Consider the following 26,000-nt stretch of genomic DNA (forward strand, 5'->3'; position numbering starts at 1 on the left):
CAAACTCAGCGTTCTACTTAAATACAACTGACTATAGATGTTGGCTAAAATGCCTCTGGAAGACTGATTATAAGCCATCAGTGAAACTTGGAATAGAATCTGGCAAAACTGATTTTAAGATATTTTCTTATAAATGCTACCATGAAACTGTGGCACCTTCAACAGCCTTATGGTTAATTTAGATGTATTAAAACAATAAAAATTCCACTACTTCTCAGTTAAAGAGAACAATTCATTAAATAAGATTTGTATCTCAAGTTGCAGTTTTGTATTATACTAGTCACACTGAATATCAGATAGTGGTAGGAACTTTCACTTTCCCTAGTTCATTTTTTTCCTGCCCCAGAATGTTTCAGTTCAGTTTGTCTATCTGTTCATGAATGTGATACCTTTGGATAATGATGTCGTTATTACAGTATAAAAGTGGAAGAGATTAATTATTAGTGGGTAAGAGATTCTTTTCTGCCTGCTCCAGGAAGGACCAAATATTCCTTGATGGAAATTGCAATAGATCCAATGGGAACCCAAGTGTTCAGAGAATAAGTAGGTTATAGAAAGATTTAGTTAATTAGATCCTGAGGAACAGAAGCAACACAATTCAGCATCCTATGTATACTCTGGCATTTTCACTTTTTCTTGTAACAAAGAACTGGAAGCAAAATAATGGCCCATTCACTGAGGACTGAATAATTAAGCTGTGGCATATGAATATAGTATACTGTAAGAAATAGTGAATGAGAAATACATATAAGAAAAGGAGGAATAATGACCTGATGTGTGATGAAGTAAGCAAAACTAAGAAAACGATGTGTTTGACTTGATTGTTTGGTCATTTCATAGTCATGTCTGACTGACTCTTCATGACCTCATTTGGAGTCTTTTTGGCAAAGATACTAGAGTGGTTTGCCATTTTTTTTTTTTCAACTTATTGAAATCAGGAAGCTGAATCTTTCTGACTTCAGGGCTGACGCTCTATCCACTCTACCACCTGGCTGCTCCTAGTTGTACATGTATACAACAACATAAATGGGCAAAAATGACAAAAATCAGAACTAGATTTCACTGCAAATTCAGTGCAAAAATTTCCTGCAAATGCTATGAAAAGTTTTGACCAAGCTTGGTCCGAAAGAAGAGTTACATATGAAACTGCACTTTTTTTCTTCCTTTAAAAAAGTGAGAGACAGACATTGAACACTACATGTAATGGTGGACTTGGTTGATGTCTCATTTGATTTTGTTAAGTTAGTTCCTTCCAGCATTCCTCCTCTCTCTTTCATTTTGTAGTCTTTGTTATAAAGGATAGCTCTCTGAGACATGGGGAGAAGTATACCGGGAAATAGGATGATATAAAATCCAAACTTCACAGTTGTTGCCACACTAACCATAGTTATCATCTAGGATTGAGGGAATTGTACCTTTTAAAGATTGTTTTTGCAGATTGCCTATTATGGTAACACAGATACATCCTGGGTTTATTCAGTAAGTATAAATTTGATTGTTTTTGTTGATCATTTTCCATATTGGCCTTTGCAGCACCTTTAAGAAACTATATCTAGACTTTGTGCATTTCCTGGAGCAATTGCCACAGCTTGCCTTATACTAGAAATACTTGTCATTCTGTCCCATTTCTTCTTTGTCTCTAGTGAGAAATTCATCAAAGACATGGTTCCTTCATCTTCAAATTTTTTGTATAAAGTAGCTATGCTGAATGAATCAGTATTATGTAAATGAAATTGTGACTTCAGTCTGGCCTCAATTTCCTCCTATGTAAAATACAGTGGTTGAACTAGATGATCTCCTGACTCGAAAGGCTTAAAAATTGATTGTGAATGAATGAATCCCTGGCAACCTTGCATAAATACAATTTCTTTTTAGTTGAATATATAATAACCATCAATATTTTCCTTTATACCAAATTAAATTAAATTTATGTTATTTTTCCTTGCCATTGGGTCTATCGCTGATTCCATCTTTTTGCTCATTTTTCACCACTTCCCTTCTTGCCCTCAATTTCCTTCACTGAAAACTTGCCTTCTTTTGCTTCTACTGCTTTAATTTCACATATGTGCTGATATATGTCCAGAACAGCCTTTCTGAAAAAAAGAATTACTTCTGGAGGGGTTATTTGTGGATTCTTAGGGTTTTTGATTTATGAGGTAGAGCATACAGGGTTAGATGACCATTTCTGATCTATTTATTTTTTCAGGCACCCATCAATAAGTTGTTTGTCCCATTACTGCTTTTCTTCCCCTTCCTTACTCCTCCCTCCCCCAAGCACTTTGTATGCCTTTAAATGCAGTATTTCAATGTTGAGTCAATAATGGCATTGCTATTTTATTTTGGCCTGATAGTAAGAAACTTCAGGTTAGGTATCAAAATTAAAGAATAATGTTTTAACATTCAATTAATTAGCACACCAAAATGAAAAAGTCTTGGTTTTTATTTCTGAAACATAAAATAATTCTTGATCATTTCTATCAACTTCTTTTGTTTGATTGACAAGTATTTGAAAACCCAGAGAGATTAAGTTGCTGAAGGTCACACAGATGGAATTCTGACTTGAATTGAGATTTCAAGTCTAGTCCTTTTTCCATTATACCAGCTGTTTCTCTATTCATATTCCTTTGTGATTCTTAGGTCTCTTTCCCCCTCCCTCCATAAAACACCTTTTCCAATTTTTAAGCATTTTCAAATTTCAAGCATCTACTCTTTTGCTTATGGGGGAAGCTATCTGCAGATCATAAATTAGCACCTCTTAGATCACATCCACACTCCTCTCTATTTGTACTGCTTTCTGAGCCTGGGTCACTGTAGCTGTGAGGTTAAGCTAATGATGCCTGGGGCCCTGAAGGATTTTTACCTTGCCCCTGGTGACTTTTTGGTGAGAGGCTTTTTTTCCCTTCCCTTGGGTCTGACCAGGGAGATGTATCAAGTGAAGGACCACTAGCATTTCTATCTAGTTGGGCTGCCCCACAAACTAGAGGTGTGCTGTTAGATAAAACATGACTGATGGCCCAGATGTGGTCTTAGGCCATCCTTATCTGCACGACTGCTTGGGTGGCTTCTATAAGAAGTCTGGAAATTGGGAAGTGACATCTCTCTTCCTCTCTCTTCAGCCATGACCAGGAATGCTACTTACCATGAGTCAAATTAGAAAAAACTCCTGCTGGAGCAGAGTCACGAGAGACAGCATGTGTTAGTGGAGGCGGGAAGAGGGCTCCCTGATCTCTCTGATGCTTATGAATTGTCACCTGGGCCTGGTCACTGAATTTCTCCATTCCCCTTAGTGACTTTCTGAAGCTAAGAGGTCTTGAAGGCTGGCTAATCTGCCTCTGTGGGAGGAGTTTATACACCCAGGAATTCCTCACATTGATAAAACCGCTAGTCATGATTAAAAAAAAAAAGTGTAACTTTCTCTGATGTATTCTCTTTGATAATTTCTTCTCTCCAGGTTTTCATGATACTATACACCCCTGGTTTACCTCTTGCTTATCGCACCACACCTATCTCTCTTGTTGGATCTTGATCTTCATCTTGTTAACAATGGCGATTCTCTTCCCTTTACTTAGTGATCTCATCTGCTTCTATTGTTTCACTTATCCTCTCTTTGCAGATGATTTTCATATCTACTTGTCCAGCCCTAATCTTTCTCTTGAACAGTCGATCTTACATTTCCAATGGCCTTTTATACTTTGAAACTGAATTGTTCTGTAGACAAATTAAATCTCAATATGTGCAAAACTGAACTCTTTGTCTTTCCTCTTCCCTGTGAGTGAAGAAGATACCTCTTGAGGGTATCTCTTTCCCTCTTGGTCTCCCTGGTCAAAATCAAAGTGTCATCCTCAACTCTCCTCACCCTCTATGTACAATCTCTGGTTAAATGCTGTTGTTTCCAATTTTGTAATATCTTTTATGTGATCTTCTCCTAACACTTTTACCAATTTGGTACAGGTCCTCATTGTTCCTTGACTGTTGCCAATAGCTGCTGGTTCATTTCCTTGCCTCCAGATTTTTCCTATTCCAGTCCATCATTCAGTAAATTCTAGGGGTTCCCTATCATCTTTAGGGAACAGATATAAAACTCTGTTTTGTCTGTTTGCCATCCAGAGCCCATCTTTCCAATTTTTTGGAACCTTGTTCCTTCCATGTGTTTTTGATTCACTGACTGACCTCCTAACTGTTCCTTGCAAACAATACTTCAGTTCCCACTCCAAACTTTTTATAATCTTTCCCCTGCTTATATTATGCTTCCTCTTTGAATCTATGTCCTGGATTCACTGGCTTCTTTCAGAGTTCACCTCCAAGGACTACCTTCTACAAGAAGTCTTTCCCAGTCCGTCTTAATTTTAGTGACTTCACTTTAAGAGTATGACCAATTTATCTTGTCTATAATCTTGTTTTATATGTTTGTATATTGTTTCTCACATTAGAGTGTGAGCTCCTTGAAAGTAGGGTTTTTTGTTTTGTTTGCCTTTCTTTTTATTCTTGATGGTTAGTACAATTTTAGTAGTTGCTTAATAAACACTAGTTGATTGATCATCTCTTTTTAATCCTCACAAAAATGTTGGTTAGTAAATATTATTAGTACCATTTAATAGAAGAAAGGGTTTTGGATAGGATTAGTGATTCACCCAAAGACACACAGTTAACATGTGGTGGAATCAGGATTTCAATACAGTTTTCTCAAGGCCAGGACTCGATCCCTATTTGCTGGCTAACACTTGGTTGGTTTGGATTATTAAATGGCACAATTCTTTTTTTGGAACTGTGGTCTCACTTCTCAGCTGAGATGGTGTCCTTGAGCAATTATATACCCCAAAGAAAGGCTAGATGAAACTGTTGGGGTGGAGTGTAGAATTGCCTTTTACATACTAATTCCCAAGATTTTAGCTTTCCCTGCTTCTCTGCAATGGTTGTATTTAAATCACATTTAGGGATGGGAAACAGCTCCTGAGAGCTTGCTTGTTAAGGGATTTTTGAATCTGTGAGGCATGACCTTTTGCCTGGGCTTGTCTACAACATGTCTAATTAGAACATATTGGGCCAAAACAGTCTGAATAGAAAATAGGAGTGATTTAGGAACTTGAATTCTAACTTCACAGACTATTGGAGTAGGAAGGATTTTAAAGATTATCTTCTTCTTTGTCTTTTTTTTTTAGTTGAATTCTCTTGATTTAGAACAAACATGACCTTTTTTCTTCTCCCCTAAACTCCCTCTTCTACAAGATTGAACTCTTTGAAGGGGAAGAGTGAGAAAGTTTTAAAATTTCTCAATATTGCTATTTCTTGGGCTGTTTTTTCCCCTTCAGGGTGCTAAGATAAGTGCTTTTAGTTTCTGTAGGCAGTGTATCACATATTACTCTCCTTGCTGTGCATATCTCCTCACATAATACATGGAAGTCAGTTGTTATTTCTGTGGATAAAGCAACCTGGGACTGTGAGGGAAGTCTATGGAACCTAACCCTATAGAAGACTTTGGTTTTATTTTTTTAACCAATTAACCATTAGAAAGGGATTTCCTTTCATTGTCCTTCTCTGGTTTCTTCCTTTTCCTCTTTTCAGTTATTTTTTTAAATCCTTTTCTACTGTTTGAGGATTTTTCATGATCACATTTTGGCACCTGACCTGATAGGAATGACCCTTCTCCTGCTTTCTTACCCTCATTTAAAGAGAGTACTAAGCAATATGAATTTAATCAAGCACTTACTTGATTAGGAGGAAGGAACCTATATACATTTGAGAACTGGCACTGCCGATTCAATTCAATCTGGCAAACCTGTTAAATGCATACTACCTACAAGGGGTAAGGTTAGATATTGGGAATTATTGAACTAAAAAAAATTTTTTTAAATAGCCCTTTCCCTCAAAACTGTAGAATATATTTTTTAGAGGAAGGTGGTTTATGACACTTACAGACATTTATAAATATAAGGTAATTTATTGTAGGACAACAAAGATCACTAACAGAAAGAAGGGGATGGGTATGTGGAAGGAAGCAGTCTCTGAGTTGACATTTGAGACAGCAGAATGATTCTGAGGCTCATGTCTTTGAGGAATGCAGGGAATGGCTTGTGCCTGTGACTGGAGTCTAGGGATATTTGTCTCTTGAAACACAGATGGCTTGTGTTACATAGTTGTTTGCATATGTTTACCATTGTAGACTGTGACTTCCTTAAGGGTAGGAACTACTTTTTGTCTCTTTTTTTTGTATCTCTAGTACTTAGCTCAGTGCCTAGCACATAATACAAATTGATTGGTGGTGGTGGATGAAAGTCCCAGAGAGTTCACTTAGAATGTCCAAAGTCATTCAGGATCAGTGCACAGTCTCACCCTTGGTCAGGAGGTGGGATGAGGAACACCAGAAGGCTTCCCCATTTACTCAGTTTCAGGTATTTGGGAAACTCCGTAGTACCTTTGGATCTCTGAACAAACTCTGAAGCAAACTCACGGTGTAGGCATAGGACCAGTAAGGACTTTTACTGTGTGGGAAGAATGCAAAAGTATTTAAGTTTTCACTATGATGCTATGGCAGATAGTGGGGATAAAAATACAAAAAGTGAGACAGTCTCTATCCTTGAGATCTCATTCTAACAAGAAGAGACGCCATATCCAGGTGATAATAGAAGGGAATTTTGGTTTGATGAGTCACAAGAAAGGGGAATCACTGGACAAGTCTTTCCCAGAGACAGTGTTAGTATTGACTTCTGTGCCTAGAGCAAAAGGTGGAAATTAGGGTGGGGACTATAGGACAGGTAAGATGCCAAGGTGGATGGATGGTTGGGGGCACGGGAAACATGAGCTAGGACAGAGGTAGGTAAATTTTTGCTTTATTTACAACTCATCGAGAAGGATGATTCAGCCCTAAGATTGAGTTTAATTTCACATTAGTAGCATGGATTCAACAAGTCTGGTACAGAAGATAATGGTTCAGATAAGGAGGAGCAGGGCAGCTGTGACAGGACAGATGGCAAGCTGGGAAATAGAATAATATGAGCTTATTTGAATATCATTTATAAACTGAAATTCCTATGAGGAGCGCTCCTGTAAGAGAACCCAGAAACAGTTCTGTTTCACTGTTTTCCCTTCTATTTGCCATTCTTTTTAACTTGTTAAGCTATCCAACCTCACTGAAGTATCCATGTGTTCAGATTCAACATAGGGTCAATGTCAGGAGGTTAATATTTTACGTGGCAGGAGGTGAGGGCAGATTCAATGTTCGCTTTCAGTGGAAAGCAGTTACAGAACAGCCACAGTGTTGAAATGCACTATTTATTACAATAGAAAGAGGGAGGGAAGTAAGGACCTGATTTTAATAGTTGACATAGGTGAAGAAAAAAAAATGGAAATGCTATAGGGGTTATACCTTCCTGTGTTTGGACCAGAGGAAATGATTGTGTTAGTAGAGTAGGGGGTGATTCTGGAGTGGGAAAAAGTGGAAACAGTCTCAGATGTTTCAAAAGTACTGTTAGAAACCAAGGATCTGCGATATAGGTAGTGGATGTGAAGAAGATCATTACCTTTCTCAGTTGGGTGGGAGTAAGAGGATGTGAGTTTTAAGCTCTTCAAGCTTATCTATGTCTACCATCTATCATCTCTCTATCCATCTTTCCATCCTTCTCTCTCTCTATCTCATCTACCACACTCCTCATTATTGGAAATAGTGGGGCTAAGAACTGGATGACTATCAATACAGGACACCTTGCTAGATGTATGTGTGGGTCAGTGATAAATGTGACGTGGTATGCTCAGTTTTGAATCAGAGGATCTGGGACTCAGTAGCTTAATAGTGGCGACAGTGTGGCAAATGGTTTTATTTTTCTGAATCCAGTTTCCTCGTTTGTATAGTGGGACTGATAATAATTTCATTAATTTCTCCACATTTAGACACTTTTGAGTTATCATTACTTTTATAGAGTGCAAAGGCAGAGATTAGATAGTTAAGTTTTTACCTTTGTCTTTGCATTTCCATTTTCTAGCACATCGTCTACCTGCCTGCCATATACCTTGTGCTTTGCCCCCAAAAAGGTACCTTGCCATATAGTAATTACACAATGTTCAATTGAGTTAAGAGGGACGACATACTTAAAACTGAACTGAAATTTTTAGAACACAGTTCAGACAGGATTTAAAGGTTCAATGAGGAACATTCATTTATGTATTAGAAAAGTAGCTGTGATTTAAAGGTTTAAAACCTAAGCCTAATTTGGCAAAAAAAAAAGAGTCCACAAAAAGGTTTGAAATTGCTGACTTAATTGTGTCTAGAAAATGCATCCTAAACTACATTTATAGAAATTAACTAGAAGAATACAATGAAGATATCTTCCACATGGCATGAGAGTGGATTTAGAATGGCCATTGATTAAAAACAAAATTTTATTCTTTATCACACTCAATTCCTAGTTTTCCTAGAAGAATCCAACTTATCTTTATAATTTATGTTTTAGATATATATTACATAAAATATATAAACTATGACTATTACCTTATGTCATGAAAAACCCTAAATATAAATTAAAAGAATGGATAACTTTATTCACCCTTTATTTAGAAATGAGAGAGGGACTATTAGAAGGCAGAGGGAAGCATGCATTAAGCTATGGGTGTTATTTTTTTTTAAGAAATAGATTTTTTAAAACTTTTTATTTAATGCCTAGATTAATCCTTGTATTCTCTCTCCCTCCCTTAATAATTTTTAAAAGAAAAAACAGAAACAAAAATCAGAATCTGATTCAATCAAAAAACTGATCAATCAAAAAAAAAAGTTGACCTTATATATATATGCAATGTCTCACATTACTTTCCAAGATGAAGAAGTGACTTAGTCTCTTTTTTGTCCCTCATTATTTAATTTAAATGTTCTCTAAAATGGGTGGCTAGCTGGTAATTTTGTTAGCACATAAAGAAATGAAAGATAGTCTATACACAAAACTTCCACATCCTAAAGAGGTTTGTTGAAGGATATTTTACAGCCTGACAAAGCTTCGATGATTGAAGACCAAAAGATGCAAATGCTGCTGATTTGTCTTTCTGACATAACTAGGAAATCTGTTTCTTATTTTGGTTTGTAGATCAAGTTGCACAATAACCATCTGGGCTATGTAGTGCCAGCCTTTCCATGCAAATTTATGAGACTTAGTTGCCCAAAAAATAGCTTCTCCATTTTTCTTTTGCATATAGAATAAGTTTTATGCCACACAAGTTGGGTAATGATGCAGTAATGTTTTGGCTTCCCTGGGAATTTTAGGGTAGGAAGATAACATGTTATTTCTGATTCCAAATCAATACTTTGGCATCACTGAAAATTATAATTGGTTGAGGGGGTAAAGATAAGAGAAGACAAAGAATTACCTGTGGTAGGGTTCTCCTGTCTTGTGGTTGATGTTGCAGATTTATAATTTGCCACATAAAGATGGGGACCTCTGCTCTCTTGGCCTTGGTTAAGGTCTATGAAACATAATCAGAATATTTCCAGAGCTGAGGTATCAAATTGCATCTCTATTTCCTTGTTGCTATTAATTTTAGACCTGAAATAAATGAATGATTTAATTTTTATCCCTCCTAAGCCAGTCTTTAGGCTAGTGCTTATGTAGGTACAACAAGAAGGTACTTTTCACTTAAACTATACTTTTGCTCACTATTTCATATATTGGGATGTCTTGCATCTGTTAGAGATATATTAGATATGTCAGCAGGCTACAATAGACTCCATATTAGAGGGAATGTAGCAAGGTACCCAACAGATCTTCAAAGATAATGTGAATATTTAGTAATCTGTTCCTTTGTTTAGAAGAATGGTCACAATAGGGAGAGAAAATTCCAAAGATACTTTTGATTTAGTTGGTTTTTCTTTAAAATATAAATACTTCATGGTTATTAATAACATTATGGTAATTATTTATTAGCTATTAAGTTTATAATACTTGGGAATGAAATTAGGTTGTGTCTCAATGGATAGCCATACTGAATTTGTTTAACATTGGAATACAGTTGTAATAGGAATGTATTGGATAAGGAGAAAAATCTGGTGCTATCTATCAGACTGTCTGTGTCTGTCTATCTATCTACCTATTTATCTTTTTAATCTACCTACCTACCTACTTATCTGTCTATATTCAGTATTTCACACAGACTTTATGGGCAACGACAAAGGTGTGCTTATTTGACATAAGGTATAATTGTAGCAGCATGGCAAGTAATTAGAAACAATTGACCACATTTTTTAAAAATCAAATACAACAGGATTATAATTAAACACTTTGCTCTTTCTCCAGAATTCTTGAGTTTACTCTTAAGTTCAACTGAGTTTTATCTTTTGAAATTATAAATGTTATATATGTCTTTTGGCTCCCTAGGAAGGATGCTGTTTGAGAGCTTTCCCATGATTTACCTCAAGAGGAGGTGCTGAGTATATGCTTGTTGAATTGAATTTAACCTGCTGCAATCTGAGAATTCCTTAGTTCTTAGTGTTTTATTATTGGTACTTTAACCTTTCTGGAGTAGTAGCAGAGCAATGGAGAGCAAGGCTGCAGCTTGTAGATTAAAACAAACTTTTAAAGTACTAGATATGCATTGATAAGACACACCTACCTGCCTGGTGGGTGAGGTTGGTGTAAAAAATGATAAAGAATGATTCTTTATTTTAAAAAAAAGTTTTATTGATGTCTTTTATTTTTAAAACAATTATTGCCAATTTCAGATACAATACAGAACCCTGTCTTGTACTAAGAAATATTGTTGATAAAAAATAAAACCAATATATTGATCATGCCTCTAAGTGGTTCATAGTATGCATTTAATAAATGTTAGTAGATTGTAGACATCTTATTCTGTACCAGTAGTCCCACCATTTTTTTTTTTTTTTTTTACTAAAAGAAGAAAATGTTTTATCTTCAATCCTTTAGCATCAAGATGGTTTACTTCATTCAGTTTTTTTTCCCCCCAGATAGATGTTTCAGGGTAGAGTGGAAACAAAAAACTTAATTTTTGTGTCTGCAAAATAAAGGTTGTAAAGGGAGAGAACAGTTGGAATCCAACATCATGATGGATGGTCAGAAATATAGCAAGGAATCTTTTGGCTATGGTTAGATTAGATGACTATGAAAATATAACAATTCTGTGATCCTGTGAACTCCAAATCCCTACCAGCTGCCTCAGTTTGTTCATCCATTCCCTAGTTTTTACTTGTTTTTTTTTTTTTTTCCAATAGTTTTATTTTGGTTTTGTATTTTGCTACGTTGAAGTAGGCAGCTTTTTTTGTAGTGTCAAAGAAATGGGTGGGTGGGTGGGGGAAGGCAAGATGAAAGAGACAATTTCAGAGAATTGCAAGAGTACTTCTGTGTACTGATGAAATGAGTGAAATGGGCATAATCAGGAGAATAATTTTTTACTGTAACAACAATATTGGAAAAAGTAATCATTTTTGAAAGATTAAGATCGTTGATCAATGCAATAATCATTCATGAATACAGAGGACTAGTGATGAAGAATATTATGTACTTCCTGAGAGACAGGTGATGATTTAAATATGCAGGATGACACACATTTTTAGACATGGCCAATATGGAAGTTTTATTTTGCTTGCTTACTTTTACAAGGTTTTTTCCCCCCCCTCTCAATTGGGGGAGGGTGGGGTTGAGAGGAAAAAAATGATTGATAATTGAAAATTTTTTAATTAAAAAAGTGCTACTATGAATATTTTGTAGTATTTGGTATCTTTCTTTTCTCTGCTGTTGACCTCCTTGGGTTGCCCGATTTTGAGATGGTTAAGTCAAAAGGGATGAACAGTTTAGTGCTTTGCAATTCACTACCAATTCTTTATTAATATAGAGATTATGGCCTTCTTCCCATACATTTTAATATATATCCTAAGTATAAGACCCCATTAGTAGTATAAAAGTCTTCCTATGTGATCCTGGAAGGAACGCTTTATATTATAAAATTAGAAACAAATATAAAATTAGAGACAATAAATAGAGATCATTGTCATCAATTGGCAAGAACCTTGAAAAGTATTATTTTTCCTAGTTAAATCTGTTTTTTTTTTAACATGAATATTCCAGGATAAATGGAAAATTCCTTATTATTGATTTTGTTTCATAACTAGAATTATATATTGAGAAAAGTACTTTAGAATATTCTAATAATAATATGATATGCAGCAGTGTGGAGTAGGTGATAGAGAGGGCTAACTGTGACATTAGGAAGATCTGGGGCTCAAGTCTTGGACTAATACTTTGCCAGGGTGACCTAGGGCAAGTCAATGACTTTCTCAGTATTCCTTGTATCTTTAGAGAGTTGTCAGTCTGCCACTGGAGGAAAGTATTCAACAGTAGGAATTTGTCAAGGAGATGAATTTTTTTTCCTTCAAGCAAACAACTATTTATGAAGCATTTTGGTACCTACCAGCAGTAAGCTTAATGATAGGGATATACAGAAATGGAAAATATTCTTCTTTGCTCCTAAGAAGCTTATATTTTATGAGCTTTGTACATGGGACAATATACATACAGATAAGTAAGTACAAAGTAAATTTTTTTTTTTTTTAGAGGAAGATGAGCAATAACAGCTGAAGGAATCTGGAAATGTTTAAGTAGAGCTAAGGAAAGAGCATTGCAGGCTTGAAGATGGTATGCCTTATATTGTCTGGAGTGGAGTATGTAAAGGATAAGCAATATGTAATTAGGCCTGGAAAGATTGACTGGAGCCAAGTAGTATGGAATTTTTAAATACCAGAGCAGTTTATGTTTTACCATAAAGACAATAAAGGACTACTGAATCTTTTGAAGTAGGTGAGTGACACTATCAGAAGTATAGGTGATAAGGATCTGAATGAGTGTGATTGTCTATGGAGAGAATTCCTTGGATTGGGAGAGATGTTCTTTTTTTTTTTTTCTTTTAATAGTATTTTATTTTTCCAAATACATGCAAAGATAGTTTTCAGCATTCACCTTTGTTAAATCTCGGGTTTTAATTTTTCTCCCTCTTTTTTCCCTGCCCCCAAGACAGTAAACAATATGATGTAGGTTAAACATGTGCAATTGGGAGAGATATTTTGAAGGTGGAATTGATAACATTGGCTTACTGATTAGATAATGGGGGACAGGAACAGGAACATGTAAAAAAGAAGAGCTATGGATGGTTCCTAGCTTTCCTTCTTTGATAGGAAGAATGGGGAGATCCTCAAAACCAGTGTTTCTTAAACAGTGATGAAATCACAAGCCCAAACTCTCATAATGCTAATAACATTATTATTGATAATAATAACTAACATTTATATAATATTTAACTGTTTGCAAAACACGTCACATTTGAACCTCATTTGAACACTTTAAAAGCCTTGTAGGGTAGGTAGTGTTAATATCATTGATGCTCAGTTTAGAAGTGAGGAACTTAGGACGAGAGAAATTGTAACTTGTCACACAGTTAGCCTCCTGGTTAGGATTTGAATCTAGGTCTCCTTGAAGCCAAGCCCAGGACTTTGTCCATTATATTTAATCTTCATTCATTTTACAGGTATTTATCAAATGCTTGCTATAAATAAGTAAATAAGTTTGAAATACATTTTATATTAAAAGAAAAAAATGTGATTCCATGTTTTCTCCTTTAAAAAAGTTGCAAAAACATAATCTTTTAATAAACTTCTTTGTAAGCTTCCAGGGAATCCCCTTTATCAATCATAACCTAGTCATTGAATCTCATTCAATCAACATTTATATGAATGTGAGTTTGGATTTTTGTAACATAATTTTTATAATTTTGTGTGTAATTAGAGTTTCCCCCCTCTTGCCTTCTACTTCTTTAGGTTGGTTTTGTACAATGCCAGTTCTGACACAGCTTGCTGCTTTAGTACATAGAGTGTTTGGAGTCAGAAATATCAGCATTCAAATCCAACTTTAGGCATTGATTAGCTGTGTGATTCTGGGTAATTCACTTAAATCTCTATCTATCTCATTTTCACTGATAGTAAAATGGGATTATAAGAACAACTGTCTTACAGGGTTGTTGTGAGAATTAAAATAATATTTCTAAAGCTTCCTGGCACATAGTGGACACTCTACAAATACTTATTCCCTTCTATCTCCAAAGTCTAGAGATTTTTTTGTTGTTGTTTTGTTTTGTTTTGTTTTGTTTTGTTTTTTACTTAGGCTTCTGGTTCATTTTCAGTTCAACATAATTTTACTAAAAAAATTAAAACAAGATACAGTATCTGCCTTCAAAGAGTTCACTGTTTTTGAGGAGAAGACAAACAACCATATGTCACAGTAGGATTGCAAAGAGTGAGGGACAATCAAAGTAGGATGAATGATTTAAGAAGAGATCATTTATACTTAGGGTCATCAGGGAAAGTCTTTGCTGAAAGAGACAGAAAGTTAAAGAAGCTAAGAGACATTTTCCAAAATGGAAGATTTAATTCTGAAATCATTCTTTTTAAAAAAATCTTGTCTCCCTTTATTTCATTTTATTTTTTAAGTATAGTCCAGGGAATTAGAGCCTGGACATTACTGAAATTCCAAGCTAGGGTGTGTCAAAAGCCAAAGATTCATTTCTGTTCCCTTTCAGAAAGTCTTTTCTTCTCCAGGCCCCTTTTTGTCATTTTAGCCAGAGTCAGACCACGCAGATGGGAAATGTAGACATGGTATTTTCCACTTTTTGGACTCCAAATGTGGCTCAGAGACAGATCCTTTTTCTCCCTAACATGGCATAATTACAAGGCAGAAACAGTGATAGATTTCTGTTAGTAAAAGTGTTTGTTGAGGACCTGTTGTGTGATTTGCACTATGTTAGGCAATCCTTTGGGAGGCAAAATTTCTAAACTCATTCTCCTTCCTCTAACTGTGTAGAGATAATCACCCAAAACTTGACACCCAGGGGCTAAGCTCGGGGCAGCTATGTTGGGCTTGCAGTCCAGAAGACCCAAGTTTAAATCTTGTCTCATCTACTCAGTTGTATCATTCCTGGGCTCTCTCAGCTCCAGATTCCTCATCCCTAAAATGGGGCTAAAAATAGCAACTATTTCCCAGAGTTTTATGAGCATCAAATGAGATAAAAGTTATAAAGCACTTTGCAGACCTTAAAATTTTAAGTAAATGTTAGCTGTTATTACTAAAGAACAATTAAGCAGTAAATTTGTGTGATATTGATTGGGGGTACAGCAGAGATTTCTTTTTTCTTTTTTTTTCTTTTTAATTTTCAAAAGATATGCAAGGATAATTTTTCAGCATTGACCCTTGAAAAACCTTGTGTTCCAATTTCCCCCCCTTCTCCCCACCCCCTTCCCTAGATAGCAAGTAATCCAATATATGTTAAAAATGGTAAAAAATCCAATATATGCATACATATTTATACAATTATCTCAGCAGAGATTTCTGATGTAGAGAGCAGAGAGTAGTGTGGACTGGCAGAACTGGATAGGGCTTCTTAAAGGAGGAGGCGAGATATGAACTGGGTCTTGAATGGAAAGATAGGATTGAGTCCTGGGAAGGGATGGGAGAAAAAGTATTCCCAGAGACTTTTCCTACTATGAAAACAAAGGTGGAAGATAAAGCAAGGCTGGGAGCAGTGACAGGATATCTGAGCTTCTCCTGTGGTTTAGAAGCCAACAAAAGCACCTTGCAAAAGTTTCCTCCTTTGAGACTGCCTTGTATGGTAGTGTTGATGCCAGATATCATTTATAATGTGATCAAATAAAAGTGTGTGTGCCTTTCTCTTCCAATTCTAACATTATGTACTTCTCTTTTAGCGATGAATGTGGTTGAAATTTGGAGAATGGGGTGCTGATCTTGAAAGGCATTCCTCAGAATTGATTGTAGTATGTCAGGGGGCTCAGATTTAGACAAATTAAAGGAATGGGAGTCTGGTTATTTTGTATGGATTGCTGTTCTTGTTTAAAATGATCATTTTTTTTTTCTTGGGCCTTCTTGCCCTGAATTAGAGCCATATTGATCAAATGAAATAATATATGAAAAGTACAAACTTTAGAGAACCATATAAATGTTAGCTATTATTATTATTATTATGGAAATTTGCTTTCCACTGCATAGTAAAGATTTCCTCACTCATACCTGTTTATTCAAATATTTATTGAGCTCCTACTCTGTGTAAGTCACTGTATGAGGCAGGCTTTGGATTCTTAGAGAACTCTCAGGGTTTAACTAGATTAATGAATTATTTTGGAAGAGTGTATTGGTGGTTAATGCTGTTTTAATTAAATACTTTTAAAAAGTTCACTGCCTCATAAATATTTCAGTCAAATTTTATCAACAACATTAGTTTTCTTCTGCACACAAATACACCTATAAAAAATTTTCTGTCTTTTTTCCTTGCAGAGATCCAGACTCTCTATCAGCCTTCATTTTCCCCTTTCCTATCTGTGACAATTGTAGATATGTTGATTCCCAGACATACATTTTCTTTCCCACACCCTCTGACACACAATCCTCACTATCACTGAACTTTATACACTGAAGTATACTAATAAACGGTCTCACAATCACAATAATTTCCCACCACCCACTTTTCTTTCCTTAAAATATACTCTTCTTTTAAATACTTAATCCAGGTCTCGAATATGGTCAAGGCCAGGTAGCACTCAGAATCAGAGTGAACTCTGATCTCTGTGATTTTTAGTACTTTAGCCTTTCCGTTTCTTTTACCATTTTCCTCATCTGTAAAATAAAAAGGAGGGGTTAGCTCACTTCTCATGTCCCTTCTAATTCTAAACCAGTGCCTTGCACATAGTCATTTAATAAATATTTGAATTCCAGCAGACCATAAATTACACCGGTTCCTATGATCTTCTAGCTTCCTAGAATAGGTCACTAATAATAACTATTAGCATTACCTTTTAAAATTTCTTATTAGGCTTCTTATGATCATAGAAAATCTTCTAGTTTTCCTTCCCTTCAACTTTTGCCCTCTACAAGATTGTCCTTTGTCTAATTCCCATTGCCCCATCAACTCTGAGAGTTATTGTTCTTATTAAGGTGTGACTACTACCCTAAAAGTCTTAGGCCTCTCAGAGTTATTTGCATTTTATTCTAGATTAAAGCTTTAAGTAAAAGCAATGGGAATGCTAACATGGGATGTATACATTCAGAAACCAGATCACAGGTGGAAGAAAATTTTGCTGTATCTTGATAGTACCTCGGCATTCTGCCTTGATTTTAGGTCAGCTCTCTGAGTGGATCTGAGAAAATCAGATCTTTAAGGATCTGGGGTCTTTCTGTTACTCCAATGAAACAGAACAGAGATATGGCAAAGGGAGGCAAACTAAGTTCTATTAGGTCTTAGAAGAGATACTAAACAGTGAGTTGGACAGGAGAGGGGAATGTGGGAGATAAGTAGAAATCTAAAGCATGTTTTATTTAGATTATGAGAAATAGTGACAGTGGAGGAAGAACTGTCTTTGAACTAGAAAAGATGTTCATTCAAGTCCTAACCCCGAGACATATAGGATGCTGGGCAAGTTACTTAAATTTTAAGTGTTTGAGGCAAACTTGCTGAGACTATAATAAGTTGCAAAGGAGGCACCACTCTACATTGGTAGAAGAGAGATTCCTTACTTGGGATTTCCTTATACCAAATAAACCACAAGTCTATTCTCTATCCTTTATTCATCTGACAGATATATTCAAGGGATTTATTTTTAAGTGTTTTAAATTTTGTTAAAAATGAAGAGATGAGCTGCTGAATTTTAAGGAATAGAGCAATTTTTGTTTATGTCACATTTTGCTTAAGAAACACAAACAAAAATTTGAATGGAAGAAACTAGCAATAGCCTTGTAAAAGAAAGGAAGTTTTCTGAATTTCTTGTCCTCTACAATGTCAAACAGATATTCCTTCAACTTAGGAGGACAGGAAACATATCTGCTAATCTCTAAGGGGACAAATGGAGGAAAAAGTCCATAAGCAAGGAAGGCATTTAATCTCCTGTGGTAATTCATTCCAAGGGCTAGAAATGTATCCTGTATATATATATATGTCTACCAATTTTAGACTTCTGCATAAAATAATTATTGTGATCTGTTAGTGCAGTAATCTGATAGGTTATCACCTGCTCTATAGATTTTAGAAATTATTTTAGGGTCTAGAAACAATATAGGAATTTCTTATTTTTAAACATTTTCCAACTAAAATGTTCAATTCACCATCTTTAAGAATTTAGGTCAAATGTAAAACTAGATTTGATAATTAGTGGTATAAATATTATAGCTTCATATTATGGTTCATTAAAGGCTTTAGAAAGGCAAAGAGTGAAATGGCATGGGAAAGGCACATGTGAATGGAAGATGGATGCATTTGTGAGTTATATTTGTTGAAAGAAAATTGCTGTTGCCCTGGTCAACAACTATTTCTTAGAAGACTCACTCCTAGTACATTGTAGACTAACCTTTTTGGTTTTTATGCTCAGACTTCACATTTTTTGGGGTTGATTGTTTATATTGTGTAATTCTAAGCTATTTCTGTACTTAAAGGAAGAACATTCTAGAAATTTTTTAGAAAACTTTAGTGCTTCGGTGATTTCAGTGAACTTTGCCTCTCAGTTCCTTATATATTCAAAAGCTACTATTGCTTAATTTAGCCAAGTTTGATGGACAGAATACTGGACCAGAGAGTCAAAAGACTTGGATTCAAATCCTGGTTTTGACATTTATTTTTGAAATGACTTTCCCTTTAGTTAAGCTTTTAAAAAATTCATTATTTTTTATTTTTTAAAGCTTTGACATTTATTGCTCTTGTGCTGTTGGGCAAATAGATTAAAACATTCTAAACTATAGTTTTTTCATCTATCACAGGCAATTGAATGAAATCAGGAATTCTTAATCTTTTTTATCATGTACCTACTCAGAATAATGCTTTAAAATGTATAGAAAACATAGGTTCACAAAGGAAGTAAATTATATCGAAATGAAAGTATAAAATACATATTTTTTAAACATTCATGAGCCCCAAGGTAAGACTATCCCCTAGATGGGATATTCTTTAAAGTCCCTTCTAATTCTAAATCCCATTAATGGCATTTTCAAGTGCTGTTATATTCCAACGTATCAAGACCCCTCAAATAAATGACTTTTCAGGGGAAAAAAATTCCAAATAGTGTGTGTGTGTGTGTGTGTGTGTGTGTGTGTGTGTGGTTATGTCCCTGATGAAGCCCTTTATAGGTGTCTTGACAATAGTGTAACAACCCAATCTCCTTTCTCCACTTCCACCCCACCCCTTTCAAAAAAAAAAAAAAAAAAAGCAAGAAAAGAAAGAATCTTTTTAGGTTTAATCAGGTTTCAGTTGCCTTATCAAATCTTTGGCTCTGAAAGAGATTGCTACAATATCCAATCTGGGGAAGAAATTATTTTCTGGTTTGCAGCTCATTTTTCCTTACTTGCTTGTCAGACTGAGGTGAAATTAGACTGAGCCTTAGATCTAGTTGGCTTTGGAGACTCCTGCTCTTGTGGGTGTCTGTGTATCCTGCTAGTGAATAATTGAGTTTGGGGCTTGGCCTGAGCTAAGTGATTTGGAATTGCATGATCATTGACAAAAAAAGATACATAATCTGGTTTCTCATATGTCAAATGGGAATAATAATACTCTGTACTCCTGACTTCTTATGGTTATTGTAGAAAAAAATATATGTTTTTATAAACTTTGAAAGTTCTGTGTCCATGTGATTTATTATTGCTGTTTTTTTTTTAATAGCTTTTTATGAAATCATCGATTAGATAGGAAGTTTGCCCCATTAACTTAGTTCACTTTGGTCTCCTGCCTGTTGCCATAGCATTTTGTTTCTTAAAGGACTTAAATCAGTATGTTTATTTTAAATCCACATGATGCTTCTTGGTCTTTGAGATGGCTGGTGGGTATCTATATAATGCTTCAAAGTGCTCTTCAGGAATCAGACTAGTTCAGAAATGAAGAGGGAGCCAGAAAAATGTGAATAATTTGTTTACTCAGTTGTTAGTATATAACACCCTCCAGAAAGGGTATGTTTCTGTCTGGCGCATGTTAACGGTTCTTCCCACAGAGTTGTTTTTGTCCGCATTCATTAGCACATTTGCTGATCTCGCTAAGTAAAGCAATTACTGTATTTTAACCATCTTTTCCAATAGGAAACACAGTGTTTATTGGCCAGATGTCGATGTGACACCCTGGCAAATTATCAGCTTTTACCGCATAATTATGTAAGGCACCAGTTGGGCGCTATCTCTTGAGTGAAGGTGTAGACATGGAGTGTGATGTGTTAGGATTTTAACTTGGGTTACTCTCTGAAATTAGAGAATAGCTTTCAGCAGATTTTATTAATGAATGTGCTGTTTATAGTCCTATCATGAGGAATAGTCTGAATTTGAGTTAAACCTTACAGTAAAAATCTTACTTTTCTTGGTGCTATATGTTGACATGGAAGTTCTCAATAAGTCTTCCTAAGGAACAGGTAGGACTATACAATTCCTTTTCTTAAAATCCTTTTAGTAGCTCATTGCTGCTACCGCTGTGGTGAAATGCCAGAAAGTCTCTTTTACCTTTTATGTACAGAAACATACCATTTCTGGAGGATGTTACATACAAACAACTGAGTAAACAGATTATTCACATTTTTTCTGACTCTCTTTAATTCTGAACTAGTCTAATTCCTGAAGAGCACTCTGAAGCATTATAAGGATATGTACCAGTCATCCAAAGACCAAGAAGCATCATGTAAATTTAAAATAACTGTATTGACTTGGCTCTTTAAGAAACAAAATGCTATGGGAACAGTCATGAGACCAAAGTGAACTAAGTTAATGGGGCAGACTTCCTATCTAATCATTGATTTCATAAAAAGCTATTTTAAAAGAACAGCAATTACAAATCACATGGACATAGAACATTTACAGAACATTTTACAGCATTTACAGCATTTACAGAACATTTACAGCACATTTACAGAAACATTTTCACCATAACCAGCTTGTAAGGTTTGGAGTAACATTATTATTCCCAATTTACAGATATGAAAACCAGTTTATATGACTTTTTTTTTTTGTCAATGATCATGCATTTATTAAGTATGTACTCTAACTTATCTTTCTAGATTAATTTAATGTTATTCCTCTCAATAAATTTTGTATTTCAGCTAAAATAGTTGTTCTCCAAAGTGGGTATTCTATTTCTCACTTGTGTGTGTTTGCATAGATTATTCTTCATTCTTTGAATGCAAGACTTGCTCATGGTAACCTCTTAGGATCTTTCACTTTTTTCAAGCTCAGTTCTGGCATTCTTCCTCCAGTGCTTCACTCCTCCCCTGCCCCAAACCACATTATTAGTGGTTTCTTCTTCCTCAGATTGCCTTGTATTTTTTTTTTTTGTACATATTACATTTTTCAGGAGAATGTGAGTTCCTTAACTGTTTCATTTTTATCTTTGTATCCTCATCACCTAACTCAGTCCCTTGTACATAGTAGTTCATTAATATTTAATATAGCAGTACCAGCTTCTACCAAGTTAGAAAACTATTAAGTTTGGTCATAAGAATAGGCTATATTTTTATTTCTTGAGACCCACCTAAATAATATCAAATGTCTTTTTGGTCATATGTGCTCCTGAAGTCAGAATAGTCTGTAGGAGTGGTACTAGTATTCTCATGAATGAAATCATGAATCTCTTGAAGAATTGAAGATGATTTTGCTACATCACTAAGAATTATGATTCTGGGAAAACAATAACTAGAGCTGACCTTTCATTTAAAACACTGACCAGTTAATGAAATTCAAGACTAAAATTTCTTACAGGCTTCTATGACTGTAATAAATACAGACACAAAATAATTATTATAAGAGTTGTAATATGATAATTACATAGATGGTCCAATTGATTTTTACAAGAAATTAGAGAATGGACAGATAAATGTCCATTGACTAGGTGATCAGGAAAGATTTCATGGAAAAGGTGCTATCAGAACTGAGTTGTGGAAGAGAACATCTTCAAAAGCCAGAAGAACAGTCCCAGTTTTCTCCTTTGAAAAATAACCACAGCAGCACCCACCTTACTGGATTACTGTGAGGATCAAATGAGATAATACAGTTATCCCTTTCACATCCCAGATGTTAGGGAAAAATTACTCCCATGATTTGGAAAATCCATGTAATATTTTTTGGGCCTCCCTTTGTACCAGAGGAATCTGAATTATTGTGATATAAAAGATAAAATGTTTTCTATTACATAATACTCCATATATTTTATGCATTAGTTTCCTAATCTTTTTCTATGTTATCTGCTAGCTTTTGCATATTGTCTTGGCTTCCACAAAACTCTCCATCCTCCCCACTCCCTAAATTTCTTATGCTGACCTGCAATATATTGAAACTATGATAGAGGAAGTTGTGATTGTGGAAGGGATAGTAACTTTATGTAAAATATTTTGCAAATAAGTCTTTAAGCTTTATTTACATAAATGTTAAATGTAAGGGACATCACTTAAGCATTATATATTTTCCCCTTTTTATATATCTCGTCTAACTTTCTGTATTTTGAGAACAAAATTAAGAAAAATTTTCTTTATATAAACAGCTTAGTGAAAGTCAGAATTATACAAAGTCATAAAGGTGAAAAAATGCAGAACTAGATCTGGAAATAAATAGTTCAGTTTGACTTGTACATAAGTCTTGTAAAGGGTTGTATGATATAATGCCTGGAAATTAGAATCAGTTATTGAAATCCCTGATTTCTAGGCTATGTGAGTAAACTGTATTTTATTTAGAAGCCATGAGGAATCCCACTGAAAGATTTTAACAAATCTCTATGACATGATGTTTATCATGGCAGTGATCAAAAGGATACATACAATGGAAAGAGGAAGAAATTAGAGACGGGAAGATTGGGAAAGAGGCTATTATAATAATCCAGGAGAAGAATCTTGATGGTCTGAACATCAGGGTGTCAGCAGAAAGTAAAAAGGAGAGGGTAGATGATGATGTTTAATATTTCTTAGAAAGAATAAAATTCTGTCACCTGAATAGATATTAAGGGTGAAAACTCAAAAATAATTGAATTATGAGTCTTGGAAAAGGTCAGAGATGGCTTTCAGCAGAAACTGAGAGGTTATAGAGGGAGGAGGACAAGAGGAATTGTTTTGGATGTGTGCAGTTTGAAGTATCAGTTGGATATCTGGGTGGAGGTATCAAGTAGAGAGATCCTGTTTGAAGGGTGAAGTCTTGTCTCATTTAAAGACTAATTTTTCTCCCTATTTTCTTTTTCTTTTTTTTTTTTTTTTTAACAGCTTGAACATTATGGAGCTGTATTTTGGAGAATATAAGCATGTGCAGCAGGAGTATGGAGTACATCTTAGGCTTGAAAGTGAAGAGACCAAAAAATCAAGGCTTTCTCAGAATGCTAAGACAGGATCTTATGGTGTCAGTATTAGAGTACAAGGAATTGATGGCCATCCATATATTGTACTGAATAATACAGAGAGATGTTTGGCGGGCATTCCTTTTGCAGAAAATGGGCCATCATTTACGCCTCCAACAGTCAACGACCTGCCTTTACGTTCCAGTATTGATCCCAGACTGGAAGAGAAAGCCAGTGAAGAAATAAGGTTTCCAGAAAACCCATATGGACAACCTACTGCATTTAGAAGTCTAAAGTCAGCCAGTCTATATGAAGGTAAAAATGGACTTCTTGACCACAAAGATAGTTCACTAAAATCATCTAATATGTTGAACTTTCAGAGACACCCTGAACTTTTGCAGCCTTATAACCCTGAAAAAAATGAATTGAATTTAGAGACTCATCGATCTCATGAGTGCAACTGGACCAAAACACTTACAGATGAAACTAAAAATGACAAATGTTCTCGAACTTGCTTTTCTAAACCTGCTACTTCTCAACCAACTAGCATGCCTCCAGGAGACATGTCAAAATGCAATGTGACAGCCATTCGTTTGTGCAGCTCAATTGTGATAGATGATCCCAAGAAGCAGGCATCGGTGTGTCTGAATGTTCAGAGCTGCGCCAACGAGGGGCTGCCAGCTGAACCGCCTGCACCCACTGAGAAGCCCCTTACTGCCATTCACTCTGATATTCATCAGGAAAGCAAAAAGAGTCGGCCAGATGTTCTTCCCTTTCGCCGACAAGATTCTGCTGGGCCGGTGTTGGATGGTTACAGGTCACGGAGATCCTCCTCCTCCTCAGCCATCCCCACTTCAGCCAACTCTCTGTACAAATTTCTGCTGGATAACCAGGATTACGCCATCCATGCTGACAGTGTGAATCGTCATGAAAACAGAAGGTACATCCCCTTCATGCCAGGAACAGGCCGGGACATCGACACAGGATCTATTGCAGGTGTAGATCAATTAATTGAAAAATTTGATCAGAAAGTTGGCTCTCAGAGAAGGGGGAGATCTGGGAAACGGAACAGAATTCATCTAGATGATCACAAGAGATCCAGAAGCGTAGATAGTGCTTTTCCTTTTGGTCTACAGGGAGACTCTGAATACTTAGATGAGTTTAGCCGAAACTTGGGCAAATCAAACGAACATCTCCTCAGACCATCCCAAGTTTGGCAGCAGAAGCCTCTCTCGCGAGATCGTCGTCTGCTTTCTGGTGGGAAACATCTTGCGATAGGGCAGACATCTGGGAAACTGCAGGAGCTAGGTCAGGATGCTCCTGATGGACAGCCCAAACGGTTGCAGTTCCATAATACAGGCAAAAGTCATGAGAATAAAGTTAACAAAGATAGTGGGTTAATGAGACCCTCCACACTTATAACCCAGAATAAAAAGGAGGAAGAAATAAAAACGGCAACGGCCACTGTGTTGTTACAGAATCAGGCTGTGGCCACATCACCTGATTCAGGAACAAAGAAAATCTCCATCAAGACACTCTCCTCTGCTACACATACTCAGGTAATTCTCTAAATGTGTCAAGTGGCTTTTTAAAAATGGCTTCAGTGACAGTCATGGGGCAATGAGCACTGAGTCAAAGGACTTTGGCTTAGGTGCCATCAAATCCCTTCTAATTCTATTGTGCCCCTATGATCTTTTATGGGAAAGGGGAGTCAATAAAATATGTATAAAATTAAGCATATTTTGACATAAAAAATATTAGCCCCATTTGAAATATATTCAGAAATATAATCCCATAATCAGCACTACCCATATTACACATAAAAATAATGGTTGAAATGCATGATCATATGTAGATCAGGGATAAATAATATCTAATTTTTTTTTTTGGCAGAGGCAATTGAGTTTAAGAGACTTGCTCAGGGTCACACAGCTAGGAAATGTTAAGTGTCCTAGGCCAGATTTGAACTCAGGTTTTCCTGACTTCAGGGCTGGTGCTCTGTCCACTGCGCCACCTAGCTGTCCCAATATCTAAATTATTTCAAGATCTTATGATTTTTGTTGATGTTCATGGATACAGATTGTGACCCTTTTCTGTGGTTAACTAGTCTTTGACAGTTTCTATGGCTAAAAATTCATTACCGTGAAGCTAAGCAGAAGATGAGTTTCTTTGAATTTAATTAGTCTTTCAGATGGCAGATAATACAGATCATAACCAGACCTATGTCCAAAGCTTTACCAACTTGATCAGAACTGCCAGAGCTCACCCTCTTCTGTTGTAATTTTTGAGAACCCAGGGTTACCTTCATTTCTTGGGAAATTCTAATGGAGGATAAAACAGATATTAATGGGGAAGGGAGGAACCAAAATCTATCTTAATAATTCTCTTATATTACCATAGTTCAAATCATAGTGCCATCTCCTTATATTAATCATTAATTACATATCACTGATTTTTTTTTTTTTTTATTTTAGGATTTTATATATGTAGGCACATATGGGCTAGCTAATTAGGATAGTTTCCCAGATTCATTCAGAGAATGGTTGTTATATATATTTATACACACACACATACATATAGAAACATTTTTAATATACATATATACACACACAAACACATACCCAGCTACATGACTGTAATGGTTATCTTTCCTGTTATCTATTTTTGTGAAAATGTATGGTAAT

At 35.6% G+C, this 26,000-nt stretch overlaps 1 protein-coding gene across 1 annotated transcript in view; it reads left to right on the forward strand.

Moving 5' to 3' along the window:
- CGNL1 (cingulin like 1) overlaps positions 1–26,000 on the forward strand; it is a 201,046-nt gene that overhangs the window by 38,018 nt on the left and 137,028 nt on the right. The window contains exon 2 of the mRNA XM_003755724.4: positions 23,246–24,875. Within this exon, the coding sequence (XP_003755772.1) occupies positions 23,256–24,875 (1,620 nt within the window). The 5' untranslated portion in view covers positions 23,246–23,255. The remainder of the gene's footprint in view (positions 1–23,245; positions 24,876–26,000) is intronic.

Source organism: Sarcophilus harrisii, chromosome 2 (genome assembly GCF_902635505.1).
Source record: "Sarcophilus harrisii chromosome 2, mSarHar1.11, whole genome shotgun sequence".
Taxonomy (NCBI): Eukaryota; Metazoa; Chordata; class Mammalia; order Dasyuromorphia; family Dasyuridae; genus Sarcophilus; species Sarcophilus harrisii.